Source organism: Ochotona princeps, chromosome 31 (genome assembly GCF_030435755.1).
Source record: "Ochotona princeps isolate mOchPri1 chromosome 31, mOchPri1.hap1, whole genome shotgun sequence".
NCBI classification, from domain to species: Eukaryota; Metazoa; Chordata; class Mammalia; order Lagomorpha; family Ochotonidae; genus Ochotona; species Ochotona princeps.
Genome location: NC_080862.1, coordinates 343,447 through 367,947, shown reverse-complemented (window position 1 = coordinate 367,947; position 24,501 = coordinate 343,447). Strand labels below are relative to the sequence as shown.

Here is a 24,501-nt window from a genome sequence, read left to right as displayed (position 1 = left end):
CAGCGGCTGTTGTGGCTCACTTGGGGAGTGAATCATTGGACGGAAGATCTTCCTCTCTGTCTCTCCTCCTCTCTGTATGTCTGACTTTGTAATAGAATAAATAAATCTTTAAAAAAAAAAAAAAGAAAACACTGTCATGTCATTGAACACAGCCCAACTACTGAACGTTGTGGATCCCAGACGCTGCCTGTGTTTACAAGGGCTGCCCCTCCTTACAGGCAAAACAACTTCATTTCTTCCTCTTCATATCAGTAAGAAAAGAAGCATCCACCTAGGGCAAACATGAAAAAGGCTTTCCACAAGTTTCCAGCAAATCAAAGAGTAACTAAGGCTAAGGCAACATGCTCCATGTCTCCTGTGTGCCAACTCATTTTTTAAGGAGATGATGGGATAGGGCTTGATTTTGAAAAGATTTGCTTGTGGGCCCGACGGCGTGGCCTAGTGGCTAAAGTCCTTGCCTTGAACGCGCCAGAATCCCGTATGGTCACTGGTTCTAATCCCGGTGGCCTTGCTTCCCATCCAGCTCCCTGCTTGTGGCCTGGGAAAGCAGTAGAGGACGGCCCAAAGCCTTGGGACACTGCCCACTTGAGAGACCTGGAGGAGGTTCCTGGTTCCTGGCTTCGGATCGGCACAGCAGCGGCCGTTGTGGCTCACTTGGGGAGTGAATCATCAGACAGAAGATCTTCGCCTCTGTCTCTTCTCCTCTCTGTATATCCTACTTTGTAATAAAAATAAATAAATCTTTAAAAAAAAATAGCTGGATTCTCAGTAATAATTACACATTTTATTTACACTATATTTTATTTACAGTCTATATTGGGGAAATATAGAAATAGAACAGTTCTATCCACTCATTCACTCACCAGATTGCCTGCCACAGACAGGGAATGGCCAGGAGCCAGGAACCCACCTAGGTCCCCCGCGGAGTGGCAGGGCCCTAAGCACCCGAGCTGTCAGCATAGCTTCCGAGGTGCGTTAGCAGGAAGCTGCAATACAGAGCAGAGCTGAAACTTGAATCCTGGCGCTCCCACGCAGTGTCACAGCGGCTGCACCAAACACCTGCCCTCACGCAGAAAGTCTTAGAGGCCACCTTCAACTGATACCAACCACAGGAACAGGTGCACAGCAGAGGCCACCTGGTGTCAGCTTTTCACAGCAGGGGCCTGAGGCCTGGCTCCCCTTCACACAGAATAAAGTCTTCCAGTCAAGTTTGCTGCCAGGCATGGGTGTTTTCTCAACGGTCCAAATAAATCTTCAGTGAAATAAACAGTTCAATAAATCTGTTTTGGTGCAATTTTTTAAGCCAGACTAGCAGAGAAGCTAGAAGGACATAAGTAAGAACTTGGACTGTGTGTAGCGTACACAGGGATGGGAGTGCAGTTACTCCATCCCCAAAAGGGTCATTAACCAGTGGCTTGAGCACTTCTAGTATTAGGCTAATTAACTCAAACCAACTCCATACACAGACAGCGATGGGATCCAACTTGAAACTGGGGTGTCAATTTATACAAAATTTTCTAGGTTTTTCTCTTTCCTCTTTTCATTTTACTAGCATGCAGCTCTTAGTTTGTGAAAGAGAAATCCATGTATGCCAAGAATTTCACTGGATGTGAACTGAAATGACTTTAATCTTAGGATGTACCTTGGAAGTGCAGAGTGAGCTTTCCCTGGCAACTCCGCAGTCAGCACACTCCCACTTTATCCTTACGAAGTGGGATTTTCTGTAGAGGTGCCAGGTGGTCTACCATCATATGAGGCAGGTACAGCCAGGAAAGAAGACTGGCACTGCAGTTTTAGAAGGGATACAGAAGACAAGGTAAAATGCAAGCCAGGGAACAAGAGAAATCATTCCGTGGAATCAGAATAAGCATTTTGAAGTTCAGGGGAGAGAACGCCCCGTGTTTTCATTTGGAGGGAAGTCCCACGTGTGATCGTCAAATGATGCTGTGCATGTGAGAACACCAGTGTGACAGGCCTAGTGCCAGGCCTCAATTGGCTAATCCTCTTTTTAAAGATTTATTTTTTATTGGAAAGTCAGATATACAGAGAGGAGAAACAGATCTTCTGTCTGTCTGTTGATAAATTTTAAAAACAAAACCAAGCCCTGGGGTACACATTTAGTCCAGTGATTAAGACGACCACATCCTACATCCTAATAGCTGGGTTTGATTCCTGGCTCCATTTTATTTTAAGATTTGTTTGTTTTTTATTGCAAAGACAGATACATAGAGAAGAGGAAGATCTGTCTGTTGATTCACTCCCCAAGTGGCCGCAACAGCCAAGGCTGAGCCGATCCGAAGCCAGGAGCCTGGCGCCTCTTCCAGGTCTCCCACACGAGTGGAGGGTCCCAAGGCTTTGGGCTGTCCTCAACTGCTTTCCCTGATCACAAGTAGGGAGCTGGATGGGAACCGGCGCCCATATGGGAACCCGGCGTGTGCAAGTTGATGAGAGGACTTTGGCCACTAGAGCATTGTGCTGGGCCCTGGTTCCAGCTTCTTAGTAAGGCAGAGCCTGGGGCAAATCACCGGATTTCTATCACCATGTGGAGATCTAGGCTCAATTCTGGATTAAACTCCTGGTGCCCAGCTTTGGTGTGAGCCCAGGCCTAGCCCCTGCGGGCACCTGAAGAGTGAACTGGTTCACTTGCCAAGTGGCTGCAATGGCTGGAGCTGAGCCGATCAGGAGCCAGAAGCCAGGAGCTTCCTCCAGTCTCCCACGCAGGAATAGGATCTCAAGGCTTTGAGCTGTCCTCCACTGTCCTCGAGGCCATAAGCAGGGAGCTGGATTGGAGGTAAAGCAGCTGGGACATTAAATTGCGCCCATATGAGATCCCTGTTCTTGCAGGGAAAGGGTTAGCTCTTGGAGCCCTTGTGTCAGGTCCTACTTCCAAGTTTCTCATGACTATTTGCAGTCTCTTGCCCATAGCCTCATATTTTTCTACTACCTTGCACACTGGCACATTCTGGAGTTTCATTTCCAATGTCACCACAGCTTTGTCCACCCCAGAAGCTCAATGTAACTGGAAAGTTTTCCAAATTTGCAGTATGTAATTCTCTGCCTCCTTCATTGTGTTACACCAAACACTTGGCACCTTTTTTTCTGAAAACATCCTGAATAGGGGTGATTGGACAATATGCTCTGCATAATGTGACACTCCCAGAACCTCGGGTGCAGGGACCACCGGCCCACTTTGTGGATTCCCGTTTGCTTGTCAGCAGTTGGCTTTCATGAGGATCCCAGGGCCTTGGTAGCCAGACAATGAAACCATCAACAGCGAATGGGCCTAAAGGGCTGGGCCACAAGCAGCCCTGAACATGCATTTTATGCCACACACAGCAGTTCCACTGCAGAGCTCTGTGGTTCACGTCGTGTTTCAGTTCAATTGTGAGCGCACCATTTCCCTGCATGCTGAACGTTGCGCTGGCATGGTGCACTGAGCGAAGCCATCATTTGTGATGCCAGCATTCTGTGTCACGGTGCCAGTTCAATGCCTAGCTGCCACACTTCTGATCCAGTTTCCTACTAATGTGCCAGGGCAAGCAGTGGAAGATGATCCAGGAGTGGGGATCCCTGCCACCAGATGGGAAACCCAGATGGAGTTCCCACCTTCTGACTTTGGCCTGGTCCAGATGTGGCTGTTGTGAGGATGTGGGGGGTAAACCAGCAGATGAAAGAACTTTCTTTCTATTAAAGAAAGAAAAATAAAAGGAAAAAAAAAGGAAGGAAGCAAAGAGAGAAAGGAAGTAGGTAGGTTGGTTGAATTGTGGGGCTAGTATTGTGGCAGAGCAGGTAAAACAGCTGCCTACACCACCAGCATCCTACATAGGTGCTGTTTTGAGACCTGCTTGCTCCACTTTTGATCCAATTCCCTGCCAAGGCTTCTGGGAGAGCAGTGGGAGATGGCTCAAGTGTCCGCATGCCTGCACTCATGTGGGAGACCTGGAAGAAGCTCCTGGCTTCTGGCTGGACCAACCCAGCCACTGCTGCCATTCGGGGAGTGAATCCCGTGATGGCAAGTCTGCCTGTCTCTTCCTCTATGCAAACTTTTTCATGTCAAAACAAATGCTATATTTAAAAAAAGTCAAAACTGGATTTCAATGAAACCTTCATTAGCAATAATCAAACACTAATGATCATTCATTGTTTCACTGGCACTGATCTGCACTTAAAAATTTTCCACTGGTTGGTTAAAAACTCATCTTATTTCTTAAGAATGGAAATATTTAAACACCTGCTTAACTTTTATCTGTACTGTTCTACTGCAAACTTTTTTTCTATAATCAATGTCTTTTCAGTTCACTCATATTAAAAGCCTTTGCTGCAGTCACACTAATGAATCTTCCTTTCTTCAGAACACAGCAGAGGGCCTTGCTGGCCCAGAACCTTGCTGAAGGCTGTCAGGAAAGGCGAGAACGAGGCAGGGTGCTGGCACAGGATTCAGTCATGTGTCACAAGGATGGCGGTACATTTAACATGAACTGAAATTCCAACAGAGCAAGACTTACTAAACAGTGTAAACAGCAAACTGTCATTGTTACCTTTTCTTCCACATGGGAATTAGGCTTGCCTGTTGGGCTGCCTAATAGGACCACTGAACATTGGGAGTAATATACTCTATTCTCCCATTTAACAGGAAGGAATACATGGGTGTCTGGGAATTTGTGAAAATTACCCACAAAGGGCCCAGAGATGTGGCCTAGCAGCTAAGGTCCTCGTCTTGCACGTACTGGGATCCCATATGGGTGTTGGTTCTAATCCCGGTGGCCCTGCTTCCCATCCAGCTCTCTGCTTGTGGCCTGGAAACGCAGTTGAGGATGGCCCAAAGCCTTGGGACCCTGCACCCATGTGGGAGACCTGGAAGAAGTGCCTGCCTCCTGGCTTCAGGTCGGTGCAGCTCTGGCCGTTGCGGTCACTTGGAGAGCGAATCACCGGACGGACGATCTTCCTCTCTGTCTAGGAGTGAATCATCGGACAGAAGATCTTTCTCTCTGTCTCTCCTCCTCTTTGCATATCTGACTTTGCAATAAAAATAAAATAAATCTTTGAAGAAAATTACCCAGAGATATTTTATTTGAAGGCTCAGTGACGGCTCAGCTGTTAAACTGTTGTTGCTAGAAGGAGCCTCGGGCTGAATGACTCAGTTGTGAAAGCAGCCATCTCTTCGTTTGCTCCACCAGAGAGCTGTGTGCATCTCCGAGAGCACACAGGACAAACAGCTCCAGGCCTCCCAGACAACCACACCGAGCCAGAGCTAGGCAGTCACAGGGCACAAATGGGAACTGGTCTACAGCCCCGAGTTCTCCTTTTTAGAAAGTTTTACTTAGAAGGCAGAGCTACAGAGAAAGGGAGACACACCATTTACTGGTTCACACTCTAAGTGCCCACCATGGCTGTGCCAGGACAAAGTCACGAGCCAGGAACGCCACCAGAGCCCTTCACATGGGTGGCAGGTCCCAGGCCCTGCCAGCAACATCATCCACTGCCTTGCCATGAGCGCAAGCAGGAAGCTGGGTCAGGAGCAGAGTGGTCAGGGCTCTACTAGGGGATGTCTGGCTTGTGAGTGGTAGTTTAGCCTGCTGGGCCACAGTACCTGCTTCTTGAATAGCTTCTGGCGTTGTAATGTCAGAGCACTTTGAGAGAACCTGGGGCTGGAGCTTGGCTGTTTGTTACCTGCTGCTGCCTAGTTCATGAATCACTTGCTCAATTTTTACAATAAAAAATAGTAGGAAACAAGAAGAGGCCTGGGCACATTTGCAGGCTCCCTTTAATGAGTCTTGTCTTAGGAAAGCAGGGTGAGGTCCCTGCATTGTTCTCTGTAGCTGCTACAATAAATCCTTCAAACGAGAAGTGACACCTGCCTGTTTCTCCTTGGACAGTGCTTTCCTGTTCTCAGATGGTGGTGTAAAGGGATGGGTACGAGACACAGTCCAACATGGAATCTAGCCCATGAGGGAGGGAGGGAGACATGGATGGAAGACCTTTGCAGAGATTAAGAAGCAAGCCGGGGCAGGGTGGAAGGCAGCGTCATCTTCCCTTGGTGCGATGACACACAGCACAACTGTCCTCCAAGGCCAGCTGGAGAGGACCAGAGGCTCAGCTGCAAAGGGAGGCAGGGGCCACACCCGATGGCGTTCCATGTCTTTAACCCTGGGCTGGGCATCAACTGCCCTTTCCAGAATAGGCCAGGGCAGACAAGTCCAGCTTTGTCTTTAAGGCTTCAGTCAGCTCCGTGGCCAGCAGCTGGTGGAGGGAGACGCCATCGTGAGAGTACACCCAGTTCTTTCCTGTCCAGTCGTAGCGCTTGGGCCCACTGGAAAACAAAGCAAACAGTGAGTTCATGAGGACAGACCTGTAGAAGAATCCCAGATTTTGCAAACACTGCTGCTGAGAAAATGGCCAGACTGAAGCGCCAGAGAGTGGTAGCTACAGAGCCCAGGCTCGAAGAGTTCTACACTCAGTGTCCTCTGGAGCAGTGCATAGACTAAGCCTCAAGACCTCATCTCTGCTGCCATACACCACATTCTCAGGTCTTGCTTCTTCCACTGCACATGTGAAACCTGCTACATGAGCTAGGTGTTTGGGTGATTATGGACAATGCTGTGCCACTGATAAGAGCCAGGCCTTACTTATATGGAGTTCACATCATGTGGAATTAGGGACAAATGTTGAGTCTAGCAGTGAAGACATCTGTTACAGGGTAGGAGTGCTGTGGGGCAGTGAGCTCAACTGCTTCTTGAGATGCCCTTCTCCCATTACGGAAGGCAAGTTCAAGTCCTGGCTATCCTGCTTCTGATCCAGCTTCCTGCTCATGTAGCTGGAGGCAGTGAACAATGGCTCACATGCTCAGGACCCTGCCACCAATGTGGAGTTGTGTGCCTGGCTCCCCTGGCCCAGCTGTGCTGCTGTAATTATCTGGAGAATGAATCAGTGGGTGGAAGGCTGTCTCCCTCTTCTGCTCAGCCTTTCAAGCAGATAACACAAACATGGCATAAAAAGAAGTGGAAACACTGTTCTGGTCTATGGGACACCATCAAACAACCAAATACACAAGTTTCAAGAGTTCCTGAAGGAATGTAACAAAAGAATACCCAAGAAAGCCTACTCCATGAGGGCCTGGCATGATAGTATAGTGGCTGAATCCTTGCCCTGCATCTGCCGGCATCTCATACGGGCACCAGTTCGCGTACCAGCTGCTCTACTGCCTATCCAGCTCCGTGCCTGTGGCCTGGGAAGGCAGTCGAGGATGGGCCAAAGCCTTGGGACCCTGCACCCTCGTGGGAGACCTGGAAGAGGCTCCTGGCTCCTGGCTTTGGATCAGCTCATCTCTGGCTGTTGCGGTCACTTGGGGAGTGAACCAGCTGATGGAAGATCTTCCTCTCTGCCTCTCCTGTAAATCGTGCCAGTAAAAATAAATAAATAAATAAATAAATAAATAGTACAGAAAAAGGAAGCCCATTCCATGAAACAAAACCAGAACATTCCCCCAATTTGCAGGAAGCTATGGACATTCAAATGTATGAAGTACAAAGAACTCATAACAGGCATGAGTAGAGAAAACCCTCACCACACACATCACGGGCAAACTTTCAGAGGTAAAACATGAATCCAACAGCCTGAAATTTCCAAGACAGAGATGTTGAGGACAGTTTTAAAGGAACTCCTATCAGACTGACAGGAGATTTCTCAATAGAAACCCTGCAGGCCAGGAGACATGGAGAGATAGTGTGTCAAGTTCTAAAATGAAAAATAATGCCAGCAAACCCAGAATACCTCATCCTATGGAACTCATTTATAAATAAAGGTGAATTAAAGACCTTCCAAGATAAGCACAAATTTGGAATAAAACATTTTTTAATAATAAAAAAACCCCAAAGATTACAAATAGGAAGGAAGGAAGTCAAATTTATTTGTAGATGACATGATCCTATGGGGGATCCAAAACACTCCACCAAGACTACTCACGCTCATAAGAGAACTTGGCAAAGTTGCAGAATTAAAACTAACATAGAAAAAAATCAATAGCCTTTGTACATATGAACAATGCATGACTGAAAAAAAAAACCAGGTAAGATCAGTTCTATTTACAATAGCTAAAAAAAGATTTAAATAGAATGGGATAATTTAACCAAAGACATGAACGATCCCTATGATAGAAATTAAAAGCATTAAGAGAGACACCAAAAAAAAAAAATCTTCCACGTTAATGGACTGAAAGAATTAATATATTCAAAATATCAGCATTACCCAAAGCAATTTATAGATTCAAGGTGATCGCAATCAGAAAACCTAAATTCATATGGAAACATAACAGACTCAGAAAAAGCCAATGCAATTGTAAACTTGTTAAAAAATATATAATTATACACAAACAGCAGAGCACAGATTCCTTGGGCCACTTAAGAGGATGGTTAAGCTTGGCATGATGGCTCAGTGACTAAATCCTCGCCTTGTACACGGTGGGACCCCATACGGGCCCTGGTTCTTGGCCTAGCTGCTCCACTTTCCATCCAGCTCCCTGCCTGCGGCCTGGGGGTGGGTTCTCCCTGCTGTCTGCATGGTAGTCCTTATCCAGCGTAAGCACCAGGCCGGGGTAGGACCAGGCCAGGGTAGGATCTCCCTGCTGTCCTTATCCAGCATAAGCACCAGGCCGGGGTGGGACCTCCCTGCTGTGTTCATGGCAGACATGAGCTTTCCTTCGACAGGAAAGGAGTCCCCTGTTAGGGAAGTGAAACCAGCACTCCTCACAAGGGACTGCTGGATTTGAACCCATTCCTCCAGAGGGGAAGGTGGGCTTCTTACACAGCCCACGGCTAGGATGATTCTTTGAGACCCAAGAGAGTAAGTTCCTGGGCCCACCAACCTCATGAAGGTCTCCAAACCCATCAACGAAGGCCTTGTTGGAACCGTGTCAGTCCCTAGGCTGGTTACGTCACACTGCGGGACACAAGAGGCACAACCCTTTACTTACTCTGAGCGAACATCAGCCGCTAGGAAGCCACGTCAATGTCAGTGGTGGGGTCATGACGTACCATGAGGCTTTCAAAGAATTCCATGCTGGTTATATTTGAATTTCCCCCAATTTGGCCAACACCTTGTCTTTGGGAATGCTCACCAATAAAGCCAGGAAGTGCTTGATGACCCAGGGAGGCCAACCTGATGGCACTGTGTGCAGCTCTTTCCCTTTCTTAAACCCACTCCCAGATCAGCCAGGGAGCCCAGCTCTGGCCGCATGTTCTCAGGCTCTGCAATGTGGCATCAGATGGTAAACATGTGGATGGGAAGGCCGGGGACTCAATGCTTTGGGGCAGTGACCTGGGGCACCCAACAGATTTCTCAAGAGGATATTCTACTAACTTTACATTGAGATGCAGAAAACAAAACAAACAAAAAACTAGAGGTCAAACTAGAACCTGCTTTGGAGACTGCAAACAGCAACCTTTCAGAGGCTATGGTACCCAAGGCAGCTTTTCTAAACGGGCAGAAAGACAATTTCATACAGAAAGACCCTCCAGGCCCGGTGCCAAAGAGCTGGAAGCTTTCCCCCCTGCTTTGGTCAGTGTCTCTGACAGCCTGCAGTAGCCACATCAGCCCTGGCATGAAGCTATGTGAGGGCTACACTTTCCCACTGAGAACCAGACAGGCCGCAGGACGTCAGGAGAGTTCGAGTGCAGGGAGGCCAACACTTCTGCAATGGCCCACCTTGGCACACTTCAAACAAGGTCAAAGGGCACCCATTTCAACGTAAAAATAATTACCTATTTATCTTTCACTTCAATGGAAAAGCAGAGAGACTCAGATAAAGATACAAAATGAGAGCACGCACGAGCAACCTACTGACTGACTTCAGAAATGCCCACTGCAGCCAGTGCTGAGCCAGCCTGAAGCCAAAACAAAATCCAGGTGTCCCCTAGGGGAGGCAGGGACGGGGCACTGAGCCCTCAGCATCCGCCTCCTGGGACCAGCGTCAGCAGGAAGCTGGGAGCTGGACCCAAGCACTCCATTACGGGCGCCTTCACCCCTGCACCACAGAGCCCACCCCCATGCCTACCTCTGGACGCACCCAGAGCCCGCCCCCATGCCTACCTCTGGACTCTCCCAGAGCCCGCCCCCATGCCTACCTCTGGACGCACCCAGAGCCCGCCCCCATGCCTACCTCTGGACTCTCCCAGAGCCCACCTCCATGCCTACCTCTGGACTCTCCCAGAGCCCGCCCCCGACGCCCACCTCTGGACGCACCCAGAGCCCGCCCCCGACGCCCACCTCTGGACGCACCCAGAGCCCGCCCCCGACGCCCACCTCTGGACGCACCCAGAGCCCGCCCCCGACGCCCACCTCTGGACGCACCTGGACGGAGAGGACAACCAGATCTGCCTGTTGGGGCTCTGCTTGTTGATCACGTAGGTGCCCAGATCTCCGCCCAGGTGAATCGTCAGGACTCCACTCTAGCGGACCAGGGTAAACAGCACCAAGAGAACAGTTAGCACTCTGTCCCAATGGCATCACTTTCTGCACCACCTCGGCACTACCATTGACACAGTACACCAAGGAACTATGAAGAAATGCTTTGAATTCCACGTTAGAAACAGCAGATGCTGCAGAAAGGACATGGCTCACAGAGTCAGAGCAAGATTAATCACAGTAACACTCTGTCTCCTGGTGTTGTTCCTACTCCCCATGAGGTCAGTAAAGAGGACCGTGGCCATCAAGCTTCTGAGGGTTAAGTGACTTACCTGAGGTTGGAGCGCTAGCAAGGGGACTCCTGGCCTGGGTGCCCTCACCTGCCAACCAGAACACACTAGAGGGTCTTAAAAATGCAGGGGGCTGGTGTGTGGCACGACAGGTAGAGTCACCTGCTATATGAACATCTTTTTTTTTTTTTTTTAAAGATTTATTCATTTTTTTATTACAGCCAGATATACACAGAGGAGGAGAGACAGAGAGGAGGATCTTCCGTCCGATGATTCACTCCCCAAGTGAGCCGCAACGGGCCGATGCGCGCCGATCCGAAGCCGGGAACCTGGAACCTCTTCCAGGTCTCCCACGCGGGTGCAGTGTCCCAATGCATTGGGCCGTCCTCAACTGCTTTCCCAGGCCACAAGCAGGGAGCTGGATGGGAAGTGGAACTGCCGGGATTAGAACCGGCGCCCATATGGGATCCCGGGGCGTTCAAGGCGAGGACTTTAGCCGCTAGGCCACGCCGCCGGGCCCAATATATGAACATCTTATATGAGTCCCGGCAGCGCCCCTTCTTATGCCGCTCCCAGCCAATACACCTGGGAAAGCAGCGGAAGAGGACCCAAGTGCTGGGTCCCTGCATCCAAGTCCCCGATGAGGATGGAGTTCCTGCCTCCTGACTTCAGCCTGGCCTAACCCTGACTGTTGTGGGAACTGAATCAGCAGACAGAAGATTTTCAAAAACACAACTGTTCAGCGCCATAGCCTAATGGCTAAAGTCCTCGCCTTGAATGCGCTGGGATCCCATATGGGTGCTGGTTCTAATCCCAGAGGCCCCGCTTCCCATTCAGCTCCCTGCTTGTGGTCTGGGAAAGCAAGGACGGCCCAAAGCCTTGGGTTCCTGCACCCATGTGGGAGATCTGGAAGAGGCTCCTGGCTTCAGATTGGTGCACTCCAGCCATTGTGGTCACTTGGGGAGTGAATCAGTGGATGGAAGATCTTCCTCTCTGCCTCTTTTCCTCTCTATATATCTGAATTTCCAATAAAAATAAAATAAACCTTTAATAAAAAACCAAACACAAATGTTGTTAAAACACAGACATCAACTCTACGAGAATGCCCAGGGAGAGGCCAGCAGAACCAGAGTTCCAGCTCAGTCTGCAGAAGGCAGGCGCAGAGGCTCCAAGCAAAGGTTACCTTTTCAAAAAAAAAATTTTTTTTTAAAGATTTATTTATTTCTATTGGGAAGTCAGATGTACACATGGCAGCAAGGGCCAACATGTCCAGGAGCAAGGTTGTGACATAGCTGAGACACAGGCGAGGGCCAGTCCCAGCAGCTCTGGTCCCAGCTGTGGAGGCTGACTGCCAGTCCCTGCCAGCCCCGCCTGTGAGGGCAATTACGGCACAGGCATTGTGGAATGGCAGGTGAGGCCACTGCCTGAGATGCCCACAGCTTCCTGTGGGTGCACATTCTGGGAAGCAGAGGATGGTGCGAAGGAGTAATTTTCTGAAACCCAGGAGGGAGACCTGATGGAGTTGCTGACTCCTGGCATTAGCCTGGCCAGGCTGCCATTGTGCAGGATCCTCTCTCTGCCTGTCAAATGAAAATAACAAGATACACTTAAAATCCACAGCCAGTGTCATGGTGTGGCAGGTTCAGCTACTGCCTGTGACATGGGCAACCAATGTGGGCGCCAGTTCGAGTCCTGAATGCCCTTCTTCCTATCCAGCTCCCTGTTAAGGTACCTGAACAAGTAGTGGATGATGATCTAGGTGCTTGGACCCTGCACCCAGGAGGAAGACCCAGAAGAAACTCCTGGCCCCTGGCTTCAGACCAGCCCAGCACAGGCTGTTGTGGGCATTTGAGGAGTGAACTAGCAGATGAAAGATCTCTCTCTGTAAACTATGTCTTTCAAATACATAAATTAATAATAAAAACACTCATTACTGGGGTCAACATTGTGGTGTTGCAAGTTAAGTTGCTGCCTGTAACGTCAGGTTCCCATGGGAGCACAATTTCAGCCCTGACTGCTCCATGACAACGTGCTTGGGAAGGTAGCAGAGGGTGGCCCAAATGCTTCAGTGACCCAGACGGAGTTCTAGGCTCCTGGCTTCAGCCAGGCCCAGCTCAGGATGTGGCAGACAACAGGGGATGAACCAGTGGATGGAAGATCTGTCGCTCCTCTCTACCTCTGCCCTTCGAATAAATACATCTGGAAAAAGGGTCAAGCACTGTTGAATCAGCTCATCTGCAAAACAACACACAGGATGGCACATCCAGCGAGAGGAGTTTCCGCACACAGCACATTCCCCATTCCCAACTTCCTCCAAAGGAGTAACACATATGACTTACTTTTGTCTACATCGGAGTTAATCCTGCAGGAGTGGAAGTGAATAGTAGGCAGCCCCTACTGCATGCCAGGGACTGGGAGCACATAGGCAGATCCCTGCTGCAGGGGTGCATGGTGGAGCAGATGATGACAACACAGGGGACAGAGGCCCCACGGTCAGCTCAGAGCTGGGGCAGTTGGAACCCCAGCACCCAGGCAGAGTGTGGGGTCAAGCTGAGGCTTTGTGTGAGCCACAAGAGCGAGCTGGGGTGGCTGCAAGGCTCCTCAGCAGAATGCAGCTGCTGACAGGGCTTCCCTTTGCCACACGCCCTGGGGGGAGGCTGGTGGAAGAAGCCCTGAACTTGCCCATCTCTCACAGCATGGCAGCTCAGCATGCAGCCCGGCCCTTGGCAGTGGACTGCTGAGCACAGGGATCCTGTCCTGGCTCTGATGCTGACAGGCAGTGACTTCCTGCTCCACTGTTCCCCCTGGCCACTGCCAAGTCCCTGCTGTCCTTAGCCAGGCCTGGCCTCCTGTCTGTGTCTCCTGCTCGCTGACTGCTCCAGCAAATGCAGCCCTTCCTGCGGTACCTAACAGTGTCCCTATCGCATCAGTCTGACAGCAGATTGTCCTATGTAATCCCCTGCCTTAATCCAAAAAATGCACCCTTCCTGACATTTCCTGGGCTTAATTAATTGCTGTCAAGAGGATTAACGCCTTTGGGTGGATGGGTGCTGAGGGATTCTCTGTCACGGGCAAAAGAGCTGCTTGAAGACCAAAGCAATAATTATAATTCCAAGGGCAGGTGCTGTGGCTGGCAGGCAACCCATATCAGAATGCTGGTTGGAAGCTGGCTGCTCCATGCTTCTCACCCCGCTTCCTGCTAAAGGGCGCAGAAAGGCAGCAAACGCTGCTACCACCCACACAGAAAAGCAGGCTGGAAGTCTGTGGCTCCTGGCTATAGCGAACCAGCAGATGGAAGATCTCTATTTATCTTTTCGTGTCAACAGGGAGCAACAGCCCTGCTTTTCAAAGAAATAAAATAATTCCAAAAGCAAAGGCTGCTTCTTGCTCATATCTGCCGCCTGGTGGCCACTTAGTGAAAACCAACACCTCTGGCTTACAGGTTGAGGCCAAGGTCTCAGCCAGCGCACAGGTTTGCATACTGCTTGGTGCATATTTAGAATCCCCTGGAGAAGGAGAAAAATCCTGGTGCCCTGCCTAGGCCACACCCTATGCCAATTAGATCAAAATGTCCAGGAGTGGGACTCAGACATACACATTAGAATCCCGAGAGTTTTTTATTTTAAATACACTTCTCAGGCATCTTCCCAACCCACAAGTCTTGCAGGCGTGAGATGAGGCCACTGATTTCAGGGCTCACGACCGAGCTCAGTGTTTCCCAGGCCTCCACCTGCCAGTCAGAGCTGCATTCATCCTGCCCTGGGGGACCTGCACAGCCAGGCCCAGAAAAAGGGAAAGAAGTCAGGAGGGACAGGCATTTGTGCCACCTGTGACGCCTGAGCTCTGTATGGGACAGCCTGGCCTCAGTCCTGGTTCTCCGACCTCGACCCTCTTCTGCTAATGCACACGCTGTGAGGCAGCAGGAGGCCCAGCCAGGGCTACTCCTGGCATCTGGGGAGGAAGCCAGAGGACAGAAGACCTCTCCGTCTTGGCGACTTTCAAGTAAAACGCTGAGCAGGGCGGGGCGAAGGCGTCTCCTCGCTGCACTGGGAGAAGGAGGCCCCTTTGGGTTTAGCTAAGGCTGAATGTCTGCTCAGACCGGGCGGGGTAGGGAGCTTCCCTCCTCCAGTCATTCATCCCTTTAGAAAAGGAATAACAAGAAGCCCAGAGTTACCCCAAAGGAGACATCGTAGTCCTTGAGGGTATAAGGCTTGTCTGCAAGGTCTTCAAAGAACTCCGCCAAGGAATCCAGCGTCTCCTCCGCCAGCCGTTCATACGTAGTCTCGTCCAGAGAGCTGTAGGAGAAACCACCGAAGATGGACAGTTACCCAGCCCCCTTTTATTAAATAAGCAAATATGTGTGGCTGATGTCAAGTCTTAAAGACCAATGGACACACAGAGTAAAATTTCAACACTCGAAAGAGTTTTCAGGGCCCAGTGTGATGGCTCAATTGGCTAATCCTCCTATGGCACGCGTCAGGATCCTATATGGGTGCCGGTTCATGTCCCGGCTGCTCCACTTCCCATCCAGCTCACTGCTTGTAGTTGGGGAAAGCAGTGGAAGACAGCCCAAAACCTTGGGATCCTGCACTCATGTGAGAGGCCCAGAGGAAGCTCCTGGCTCGTGGCTTCATATTGGCTTAGTTCTGACCACTGTGGCTATTTGGGAGTGAATCAATGGATGGAAGATCTTTCTGTAGATCTGCCCTTCAAAAAAATAATTAATTAAAAAAGATTTCAGATACAAGCCAACAGGCAGTCCCTTCCCCTATGGACAGCTACAAACAGTTTATTTGTGTCCTTTTAAAAGTTTTTTTTGTAAATATACAAATAATACAAATAAAGCATTTCTCACATGATATGTTCAGCTGCTTCACATGAGCACTGTATTTTGTTATTTATTCAACTCACCCTTCAGCTGGCCATGACGGCTGTTTCCATTGCTTCTGTAATTAAGACGTACACTGGGAAAACTACTGAATGGGAGAAAATACCGAGGGGACGTCACAGTTGGTGGGAAAACGAAATTGAGGATAGGTTTATTTTTTTGTGTGGAAAAAATTTAAAAGCCATGCCGTGTTTTTCATAATATGCCGTTCCCATTTTTTTTACTTTCTGAAGTTCATATTTTTCCTATTTCAAGTTCTTATTTTTCTCATATTTGTATGGCCTGTCTGAAAGAAGGTTCATCCAGAACATATTAAAAACTCCTATAACCTGTAAGAAATTATCCAGCAGAGAAATGGACAAAACACTTGCACATACTTCATAAAAAATCCAAGTCCATGCATGCGTAAAGTGTGTGATTTTGTTCATTTTCAGGAAAAGGCAAGCAGAAAACATGGTATGAAAACGGCCAGAACGGCTCGATCAGCCCCGAGGAGAAGGGTACAGAGCTTCTAGCTCTTGCTGGCCAGCACTCGAGGAGGAAAGCTACCATGCTGGCCTCTCACTTCACCCTGGGGGCACAGCCAACAGGACGGCATGTCCAGGTTCACCGAACACACGGGCATGCTCAGGCACTCACCAGAAACAGTTACACTGACTGGGCTTCTATTTCTTGCCTTTGTTTTTTCTATTTTAAAAGATTTATTTATTTTCACTGGAAAGGCAGATTAGAGAGAAGGAGAGACAAAGATCTTCTGTCCGCTGGTTCACTCCCTAAGCAGATGCAATGACCAAAGCTGAGCCGATTCGAAGCCAGAAGCCAGGAGCCTCCTCTGGGTCTCCCATGCGGGTGCAGGGTCTGGGTTTTGGGCCGTCCTCGACTGTTTTCCCAGGCCACAGGCAGGGAGCTGGATGGGAAATGCAGCAGCTGGGATACAAACTAGTGCCCATATGGGATCTGGTGCATGCAAGGCCCAGATTTCTCCACTGAGCCATCACACTAGGCCCTGTGCTTCTATTTCTACACCAGAACAGTTGAGAGCCAAACAGAAGTGAATCTAGAAGTCATACACAAACCTATGTTTGATACTTAATGATATTGTTGATACAAAGAACAATAGGTGAGACTAATCTATTATACTGGAAATCAGAATGGAAATTATACCAAGGGGCAGGATGGGAAGGCTTCATGACCAACAGAGAGCATGGGGCTTGCCTGAGCCACTAACACTGCATGCCAGTTATACAAACATGCATTGAGTGTTTTGTTCTTTAATTTATTTTTATTTATAAAGCACACTTACAGCAAGATGGAGAGAGCAAGCTTCCATCTGCTGCTTTACTGCCTAACTGGTTGCAATGGCCGGAGCTGGGCTGGTCCAAAGGCAGGAGCCAGGAGTCCACGGACTTGGGCCACATCCTCTGCTGCTTTTTCCAGCACACTAGCAGGGAGCTGGACTGGAAGTAGAGCAGCCAGGAAGTGAACCACTGCAGCTGGCAGCTTCACCTGCTCTGTCACAGCATGGCCCCAAATTCTACTTCTTAAGCTGCATGCCAGGATTGTTTCAGGGACACCAGTCACTGCTGGGTGAGAAGCCCCACCTTCTCAGGTCTTGTCGTGACAACGCCATGGCACAACCTAGCTAGTAGGCTGTCAGGACCACTAGCAACAACCTTCTGGCCAGGTGCAGGTGTGGGGTGGCGTCTGAGGGCTGGGGCTCCGGGAAAGCCAGGTTGGGTGTGTGTGTGTGTGTGGCGGGGGGTGTGGCAGGAGGTGGTGAGCTCCACACGGAGGGCACATCCTCTTACCCAGGGCCACCCAACGTTCCGGACGTCCTCACAGTTGTCAGACAGACCCGTTGCTCCTTCACATCCAGGATCTGGCGGAGGCACCGGAGCGGGCAACTCTGAAGGCAAAGGGAGGTGGAATGTGACTGTGGGTCCAGCACATATCAACCCGCCCACGTGGCTGCTTTTATTGCAGTTCTACACTTGAAGTGTAGAAACGGGCCCGGCAGCGTGGCCTAGCGGCTAAAGTCCTCGCCTTGAAAGCCCCAGGATCCCATATGGGCGCCGGTTCTCGTCCCAGCAGCTCCACTTCCCATCCAGCTCCCTGCTTGTGGCCTGGGAAAGCAGTCGAGGACGGCCCAAGGCTTTGGGACTCTGCACCCTTGTGGGAGACCCAGAAGAGGTTCCAGGTTCCCGGCATCAGATCGGCGCGCACCGGACCGTTGCAGCTCACTTGGGGAGTGAATCATCGGACGGAAGATCTTCCTCTCTGTCTCTCCTCCTCTGTGTATATCTGGCTGTAATAAAATGAATAAATCTTTAAAAAAAAAAAAAAAAGAAAGTGTAGAAACATGCTGGAGCTGTTCAGGAAGACTCCGGAGGAATATCTTTCACTGTCTCTCTTTTTAAGACCTATTCACTGGGAAGACACAGTGACAGAGGGAGAGAGAGACCTTCCACCTATCTGCTGGTTTACTCTCCAGATGGCAATGGCTGCAAAAGCCAGAGCAGGACCAGATGGGTACAGGGACCCAAACACGTGGGCACCATGTGGGTACAGGGACCCAAACGCTCGAGCGCCCTCTGCTGCTCTCCTAGGCACATGAAAAGGGAGCTGGATCAGAAGTATGGCAGCCAAGACTCCAACTGGCACCGCAAGCAAAGGCTTTACCAGCAACACCACAGCACCAGCCCCAACACGGGCCCCCTTTAAAACCTGTAGTGCATCACAGTAAGTTCTCCGAGTGTCACTAATCTTTTTTTTTTTAAAGATTTATTTTATTTTTTATTACAAAGTCAGATATACTGAGAGGAGGAGAGATAGAGAGGAAGTGGAGCTGCCGGGATCAGAACCAGCGGCCACATGGGATCAAGGCGAGGACCTTGGCACCAGGCCACACTGCCGAGCCCGAGTGTCACTAATCTTACATTTACTCTTATGGTGGCCCAGAGCCATGCGTGGCTATTTAAATTCAGATGCACTGAGTTACCACAAAGTCAGTCTTCTGCTAAGGGCCATGCGTGGCTAACAGCAGGCACAGCAGATCTGCACCACGGCTGGGAGCTCCACCTGGCAGTGCCACTGGAGGTTGCTGGGGGGGGGTGTATCCTTGGAGCCCCCAGGATTTCACCGAGAGGAGAAACAGAATGCAGCAGAAGCCTGCTGAGGCCCAGAGGGAGAAGCCAGGCCGTGTCCAAGGCTGTCTGACCGCCCTCAGGAGCACGAGCTAGGGGACATGATGGGTGTGACCTGCTGGTCCCCTCAGCCCCCGCTGCTGGGCAGGGTCACAGGATCTGAGCTGCCCACCACCAGCTCTGCCGTGTGGATCCTGCTGATGGGCGGGGTACCAGTGAGAGCGTGAGAGGAAGCTGTGCAGCCACAGTCGAGCAGGCAGGCGGAGGAGGCGGCTACAGAAGCGACTGGGTAAACCAGGAGCACCACAGAGCCTTGGGAAGGAGCTGGGCTGGGCCACACAGGAGGGCTTCAGGGGGCAAAACTGACACTCCCTGAAGGTCATCGGGTCATTGGGGCTGCCGGTGCAGAGCAAGTGGCCTATGAAGGTGTGAGGACACTGAGCTCCGCATTGCAGCTGTCTCCAGCACAACGCTCCATCACAACACAGCTCCTGGAGACCACAGGGTGAAGTGAGTTGAGCTGCTGCCCGCAATACCCGCATTCCATATGAGCATTAGTTCCTGGCTACCCCACTGCAGCTTCTTCCTGGTCATGTGCCTGGGGAAGCAGCAGATGGCCCAAGTCCTGGGCCCCTGCACCCATGTGGGAGACCCAGATAAGCTCCTGGCATCAGTCTGTGAAAAAGCAGAGGCAAAATCCCTTTGTCTCTCCTTTTGTTTGTAATGCTGCTTTTCAAATAAACATGAAAAAAATAAGAAGGCATGGCTCCTGTCAGGGCTGGAGGCTGCCCAGGGAACCAGGGGTGTACCAAAATGACCGGAGCTGAACTGATCCAAAGCCAGGAACTGGGAACCAAGAGCTCCCTCGGGGTTTTCCATGTGGGTGCAGGGTCCCAAGGCTTTGGGCTGTTCTCGACTGCTTTCCCAGGCCACAAGCAGGGAGCTGGTCCGGAACTGGAGAAGGCAGAGCAGGAATGGTGCCCATACGGGCTGCCTGCATCGCAGATGGAGGCTTTATCCACCAGGCCACAATGCCAGCCCACTCAATTCATTGTGAATTATAATGTAAACGCTACTGGGAGGCATGGAAGCATGCTTGGAATAACAGCTGTGTGACCCTTCACTTTCAATCATGAGTTTCATGTCATTTATGCGTTGATTATTCCCATAGAAACTTATCTGAACTGGCAGCTGGTAGAAGTTTGAGTTGGAGAAAAGGAGCCAAAGTCCCGTTCAGGATTTGGAAAAGCTTGATCACACGTCGAAAGCAAGATCTTTTGGACACCAGGTTAAATGTCTTGTTACAATGAATTTCACCTGCTATTGCTAGAAATTTAGAACTCTGCAGGTGGACAGTCTAGCACTGCCCCAACAGCTGTTCCCCAAACAGAAGCAGCAGCAGAGAAATAAGGGCTAAGAGGCCCTCAAGCAACCTCAGGCCTGAGTACCGGAGTCCAGGGAACTCTCAAAGCTTTTCAAAGGAAAACAAGACAAGGTCCAGCTGTCCCAGGCACCCAGCCACCTGCACAGGTACCCCAGGCATGTAAGGACATGGGGACAGCCAGGTCAAACCATGGAGATGAGCAGAGGATGGGACCAAAGATGCTAACCAACCACCAGAAGCCTGAGAAAGAGCTCCACTCCAGGCCAGCATGTGCCCAGGGTCGCTGGGTGCCACCCTTGAATCAGCAGCCCTGGCACCCAGGAGATCCTGCCCCAAAGCTTCCACCTCCTCACTCTCCCTCAGTCGAACACAGGCCAAGCCACCAAGCACCGAATTTCAGTGTCAGTGCAAACTGAAGTGTCAAGACCAAACCCCAGAGCCACGCGTTTTGGGACAAACCTCACCTGCCTGTTGTCCTCCTCCCCCAGAAACACACGCGGCCACACAGCTACTCAGAACGGGCCCTAGAGTGGGGATGGGGCTAAGTGGTCGTGGGTACCCCTCCCCTCAACTGGCAGGAGAATTTACCGCGTGTGAAAATTCTTAGTCCTCCAACTTACTCCTCCCACCCACCCGCAACTTCATGTGCTGTCACACAGTGACGCTTCCCCCCGCGGACACAGGGCTCCGCTGCGTGTAGACTCAGTTCATTTTCCCAAAGCAGAAGCCCCCCAAGGGCCTGTCCGCGCCCCCGGCCCTGTCCGCGCCCCCGGCCCTGTCAGCGCCCCCGACCCCCGGCCTCTGTCCATGACCGCCGGCCCTGTCAGCGCCCCCGACCCCCGGCCTCTGTCCACGACCCCCGACCCCGACCCCCGGCCTCTGTCCACGACCCCCGGCTCTGTCAGCGCCCCCGACCCCCGGCCTCTGTCCACGACCCCCGGCCCTGTCCGCGCCCCCGGCCTCCGCCTCTGTCCACGACCCCCGCCCCCGACCCCCGCCCTGTCAGCGCCCCCGACCCCCGGCCTCTGTCCACGACCGCCGGCTCTGTCAGCGACCCCGGCCCCCGTCCGCGCGGGAAGCGGCGTCCAGTCCCGCCCCGCCTCCCAGGCCCGGCCGTGCGCGCCCTGACCCCGCCGGAAGCGCAAGGCCGGCGCGCGGATACTCACGGCGGGGCCCGGCTCGCAGGCCGCGGCTGTGGCGGAGCGCAGGCCTCGGAGGGCGCAGGGCCGGGCGGGCTCCTCCGGCCGCGAGGCGCCTGCGCGGGCCTGGGTCGGCAGCCCTGACGCCGAGCGGAGCCGCAGGCCGGCGGCCGCGCGGAGGCCCAGCGTCCACATGCCGGCGCTCCGGACGCGGGCCGTCTCCGCCCTCCGGCGCGGGCACGTGCGGCGCCTCCTGGCGGCCACGCGCTGTAAGGGGCGCGGCCAGGGAGAGGATGGACCTCAGGGGGAGGGTGGACCTCAGGGAGAGGGTGGACCTCAGGGAGAGGATGGACCTCCCGGCTTTGCGTGCACTCGTCGGAACACGGAGAGCTGGCTCCGTTGTGCTGTCCTACCGTAGAAGGCCCCTGATTTCAGAGACTCTAGCTGGTGGGTGTCCTGCCACTGCGGAATTCTGTCCTGGAGCTAGCTGGCCTGCAGGGCTGCCGCCAAGGGGCACAGCCCGGAGCCTGCCTGCCTGCTTTAAATCCCGGCTGTGTTGTGTAGGAAGCTAGAACTGAGCCTATGTGCGAGAGGGGCCTAAGGAAGGCGAAATAGCAGCAGAGCTTTCGAAGCAGCGCAGTGGTTTACCAAGTCCTGCCCACAGCCCTCTCTGCGCCTCCGCCTGCTCCGGAGAGCGCCCTGGGAGAACCCTCGCTACAAAGCTCCAACAGGTGGGCATGGCTGCTACGCACGGAACCCTGTATCTTGAAGGGCTGTGTGACCAGCGTGCAGGTCAATCGACCACTCTGTCGCGCACCTGTAAAACCGAGTTTATGCAGCTCCCTACTGAAAACGGTGGTTGTAAGGGCAACATGAGTTGGCCTTGTAAAGTGTTTTGAATAGCAACTGGTGCCTGTTCTACGCACAGCAAATGTTAGCCGTTATTTAATAGGCTGGCAAAGACAAATTGACTCAGGGTGACTCCTTGTCAAGGAATACAGACTGAACACCTGCTTCAGGTTTTATATGCTGAATGCCAAGTGCGCACACTTTGCATGGGGAATAGTGGCGGTGGCAGGTGGGGGGGCAGAAATCTGCACTGGACCCTCTTTTTTAATTTCTAAATTTACATTTTATATAAATTATATTTTAATTTCTAAATTGTTCTGGTCTTGGACATGAGCTGGTTACACAATTTACACACCTCTCGGCCCGATTCCAGTCTGTGAGAGCCTTTTCCTCTAACTCCCCAGGGACCCTGGGTTAAGCTGCAGCTGCCCTTGCTCTCACTTCGCAATTAACACCTGTTTTCTTCCACCACTCCAGTGTCAGTGATTGGCTTTCTGCACATGGGGTAAACAGACTCAGTGTGTGTGTGGGGGGGTTCTACAATGACCTCAACCAGTTTGCAGTGTTCAAAGAGGAACAGAGAAAACTTACTTAAATAGTTAGGGACAAAAGGAATTCTACAATAAGACTATTAAGCTAGGGTGCTGGCACAGTGGCTTAGCAAGCTAATCCTCTGTCTGGTGTTGCCAGCCTAAATGAACACTGGTTCATTTCCTGGCTGCTCCACTTCTGATACAACCCCCTGCTGACAACCCAGGAAAGCAACGGAGCGTAGCTCAAAAACCTTGGACCCCTGAACCCCAATTGGAGATCCTGAAGGAGCTCCAGGCTCCCGGCTTCAGAGCAGCTCAGTTCCAGCCATTGTGTCCATTTGGAGAGCGAGAAAGTGAATGCCAGCTTTCTCTATCTCTCCCTCACTCTCTGTAACTCTGCCTTTCAGGTAAAACAAATACAACTAGTATCATAAAATGATAATAGTAAAAAAAAATAAATTAGAAATTAAAAAATAAAAAGAGGGCCCAGCGCATTAGCCTAGTGGCTAAAGTCCTTGCCTTGCATGTGCCAGGATCCATATGGGCGCTGGTTCATGTCCCGGTAGCCCTGCTTCCTATCCAGCTCCTTGCTTGTGGCCTGGGGAAGCAGTCAAGGACGAATAGCCCAAAGCCTTGGGATCCTGCACCCGTGTGGGAGACCAGGAAGAGGCTTCTGGCTTTGGATCATTTCAGCTCTGGCCATTGCAGCCGCTTGGGGAGTGAATCAGCAGACAGAAGATCTTCTCTGTCTCTCCTCCTCTCTGTATATCTGACTTTCCAATAAAATAAATAAATAAATATTTTTAAAAATTACAAAAACTAAAATCTGCTAAGTAAAGAGACTCCCAAAAGTTAAACACACGACTAGTGTCCTTCAGGTCTGTATTTGCCACTTATCCATTTCCCACAAGCCAGTGTTCTGGAGACCTGATTCATAGCATTGTCCTGGAGCACGCCTTCTCAGTGCAGCATGTCCGTCCTTGGGGCTGGATCGTCTTCAGGCACTGCAGGACTAGGAGCCGCAGTCCTGGCCTCTGCCCCTAGATGGCAGTCGTGTCTGCTCCCCCTTGCAGCTGGGGCAGTCCGAAATACTGCCCAAGGGTCTGACTTGAGCATTTCGACTTTAAAAGCTCCCCTATTGGGGGATGCGGAGAGGGGGCACAATAGCTCAGTTGGCTAATCCTTTGTCAGCAAGTGCTGGCATCCCATAAGGGCACGGGCTCATGTCCCAGCTGGTCCACTTCCAATCCAGCTCCTTGGTTATAACTTGGGAAAACAACAGAGGATGGCCAAAGTCCTTGAGTCCCTGCACCCCTGTGGGGGATCTGGAAGAAGCTCCTGGCTCCTGGTTTTGGATCAGCTGAGCTTCAGCCATTGTGGCCATTTGGGGAGTGAACCAGTGGATGGAAGATCTCTCTTTCTATTTCCCCATCTCTATAAACCTGCCTTTCAAATAAAAATTAGTCTTTATTTAAAAAGGAAGCTGTCTGCTGTTTCAGTTGCGATGGCTGCAGATGTTCTTGTCATACCTGGCTTCCGTATGTAACAATCCTAGACACACGCCTGCCTGTCAGATGATAATGGCAGGGTCTCGTCCAAGGGCAGTCACACAACAATGTCCCGTCGGTATGTACAAGAATCCATCTTGCAAGGCTGCAAGGACTGAAGGATCAGCCTTGTAGCATACCCCGCCCAGCTGGACAGACAAGGATCCTGGCACTCCTACTTGCCCCACTGGGATGTCTTCTACAGCCACGTCCTGGAGAGGTCATATTTGGCCAGCAATCTTGTATCTCTCAAATCTGTGTAATATACCAATTCTTGTAATTCTGCAGGTGGAGAAACATGTGAACAGCCTTCTAATGCATGGCTTTTGG

General features: G+C 51.3%; 1 protein-coding gene across 2 annotated transcripts; it reads right to left on the bottom strand.

The window, feature by feature from the left end:
• Positions 1-5,759: 5,759 nt before the first annotated feature.
• On the bottom strand, positions 5,760-21,475 carry FXN (frataxin). 2 transcript variants are annotated; one of them, XM_058657414.1, is made up of 5 exons: positions 21,270-21,475; positions 17,385-17,482; positions 14,863-14,983; positions 10,333-10,442; positions 5,760-6,310 (listed from the first exon to the last, which is right to left on the bottom strand). In XM_058657414.1, exons 1-5 carry the CDS (start codon positions 21,435-21,437, stop codon positions 6,160-6,162), a joined length of 648 nt encoding a protein of 215 aa, XP_058513397.1. In that variant the 5' UTR covers positions 21,438-21,475; the 3' UTR covers positions 5,760-6,159. The 2 variants fall into 2 exon arrangements, with proteins under 2 accessions (XP_058513397.1, XP_058513398.1); XM_058657415.1 differs by having other exon boundaries at positions 5,761-6,310; positions 10,345-10,442.
• Between the last annotated feature and the right edge of the window lie 3,026 nt (positions 21,476-24,501).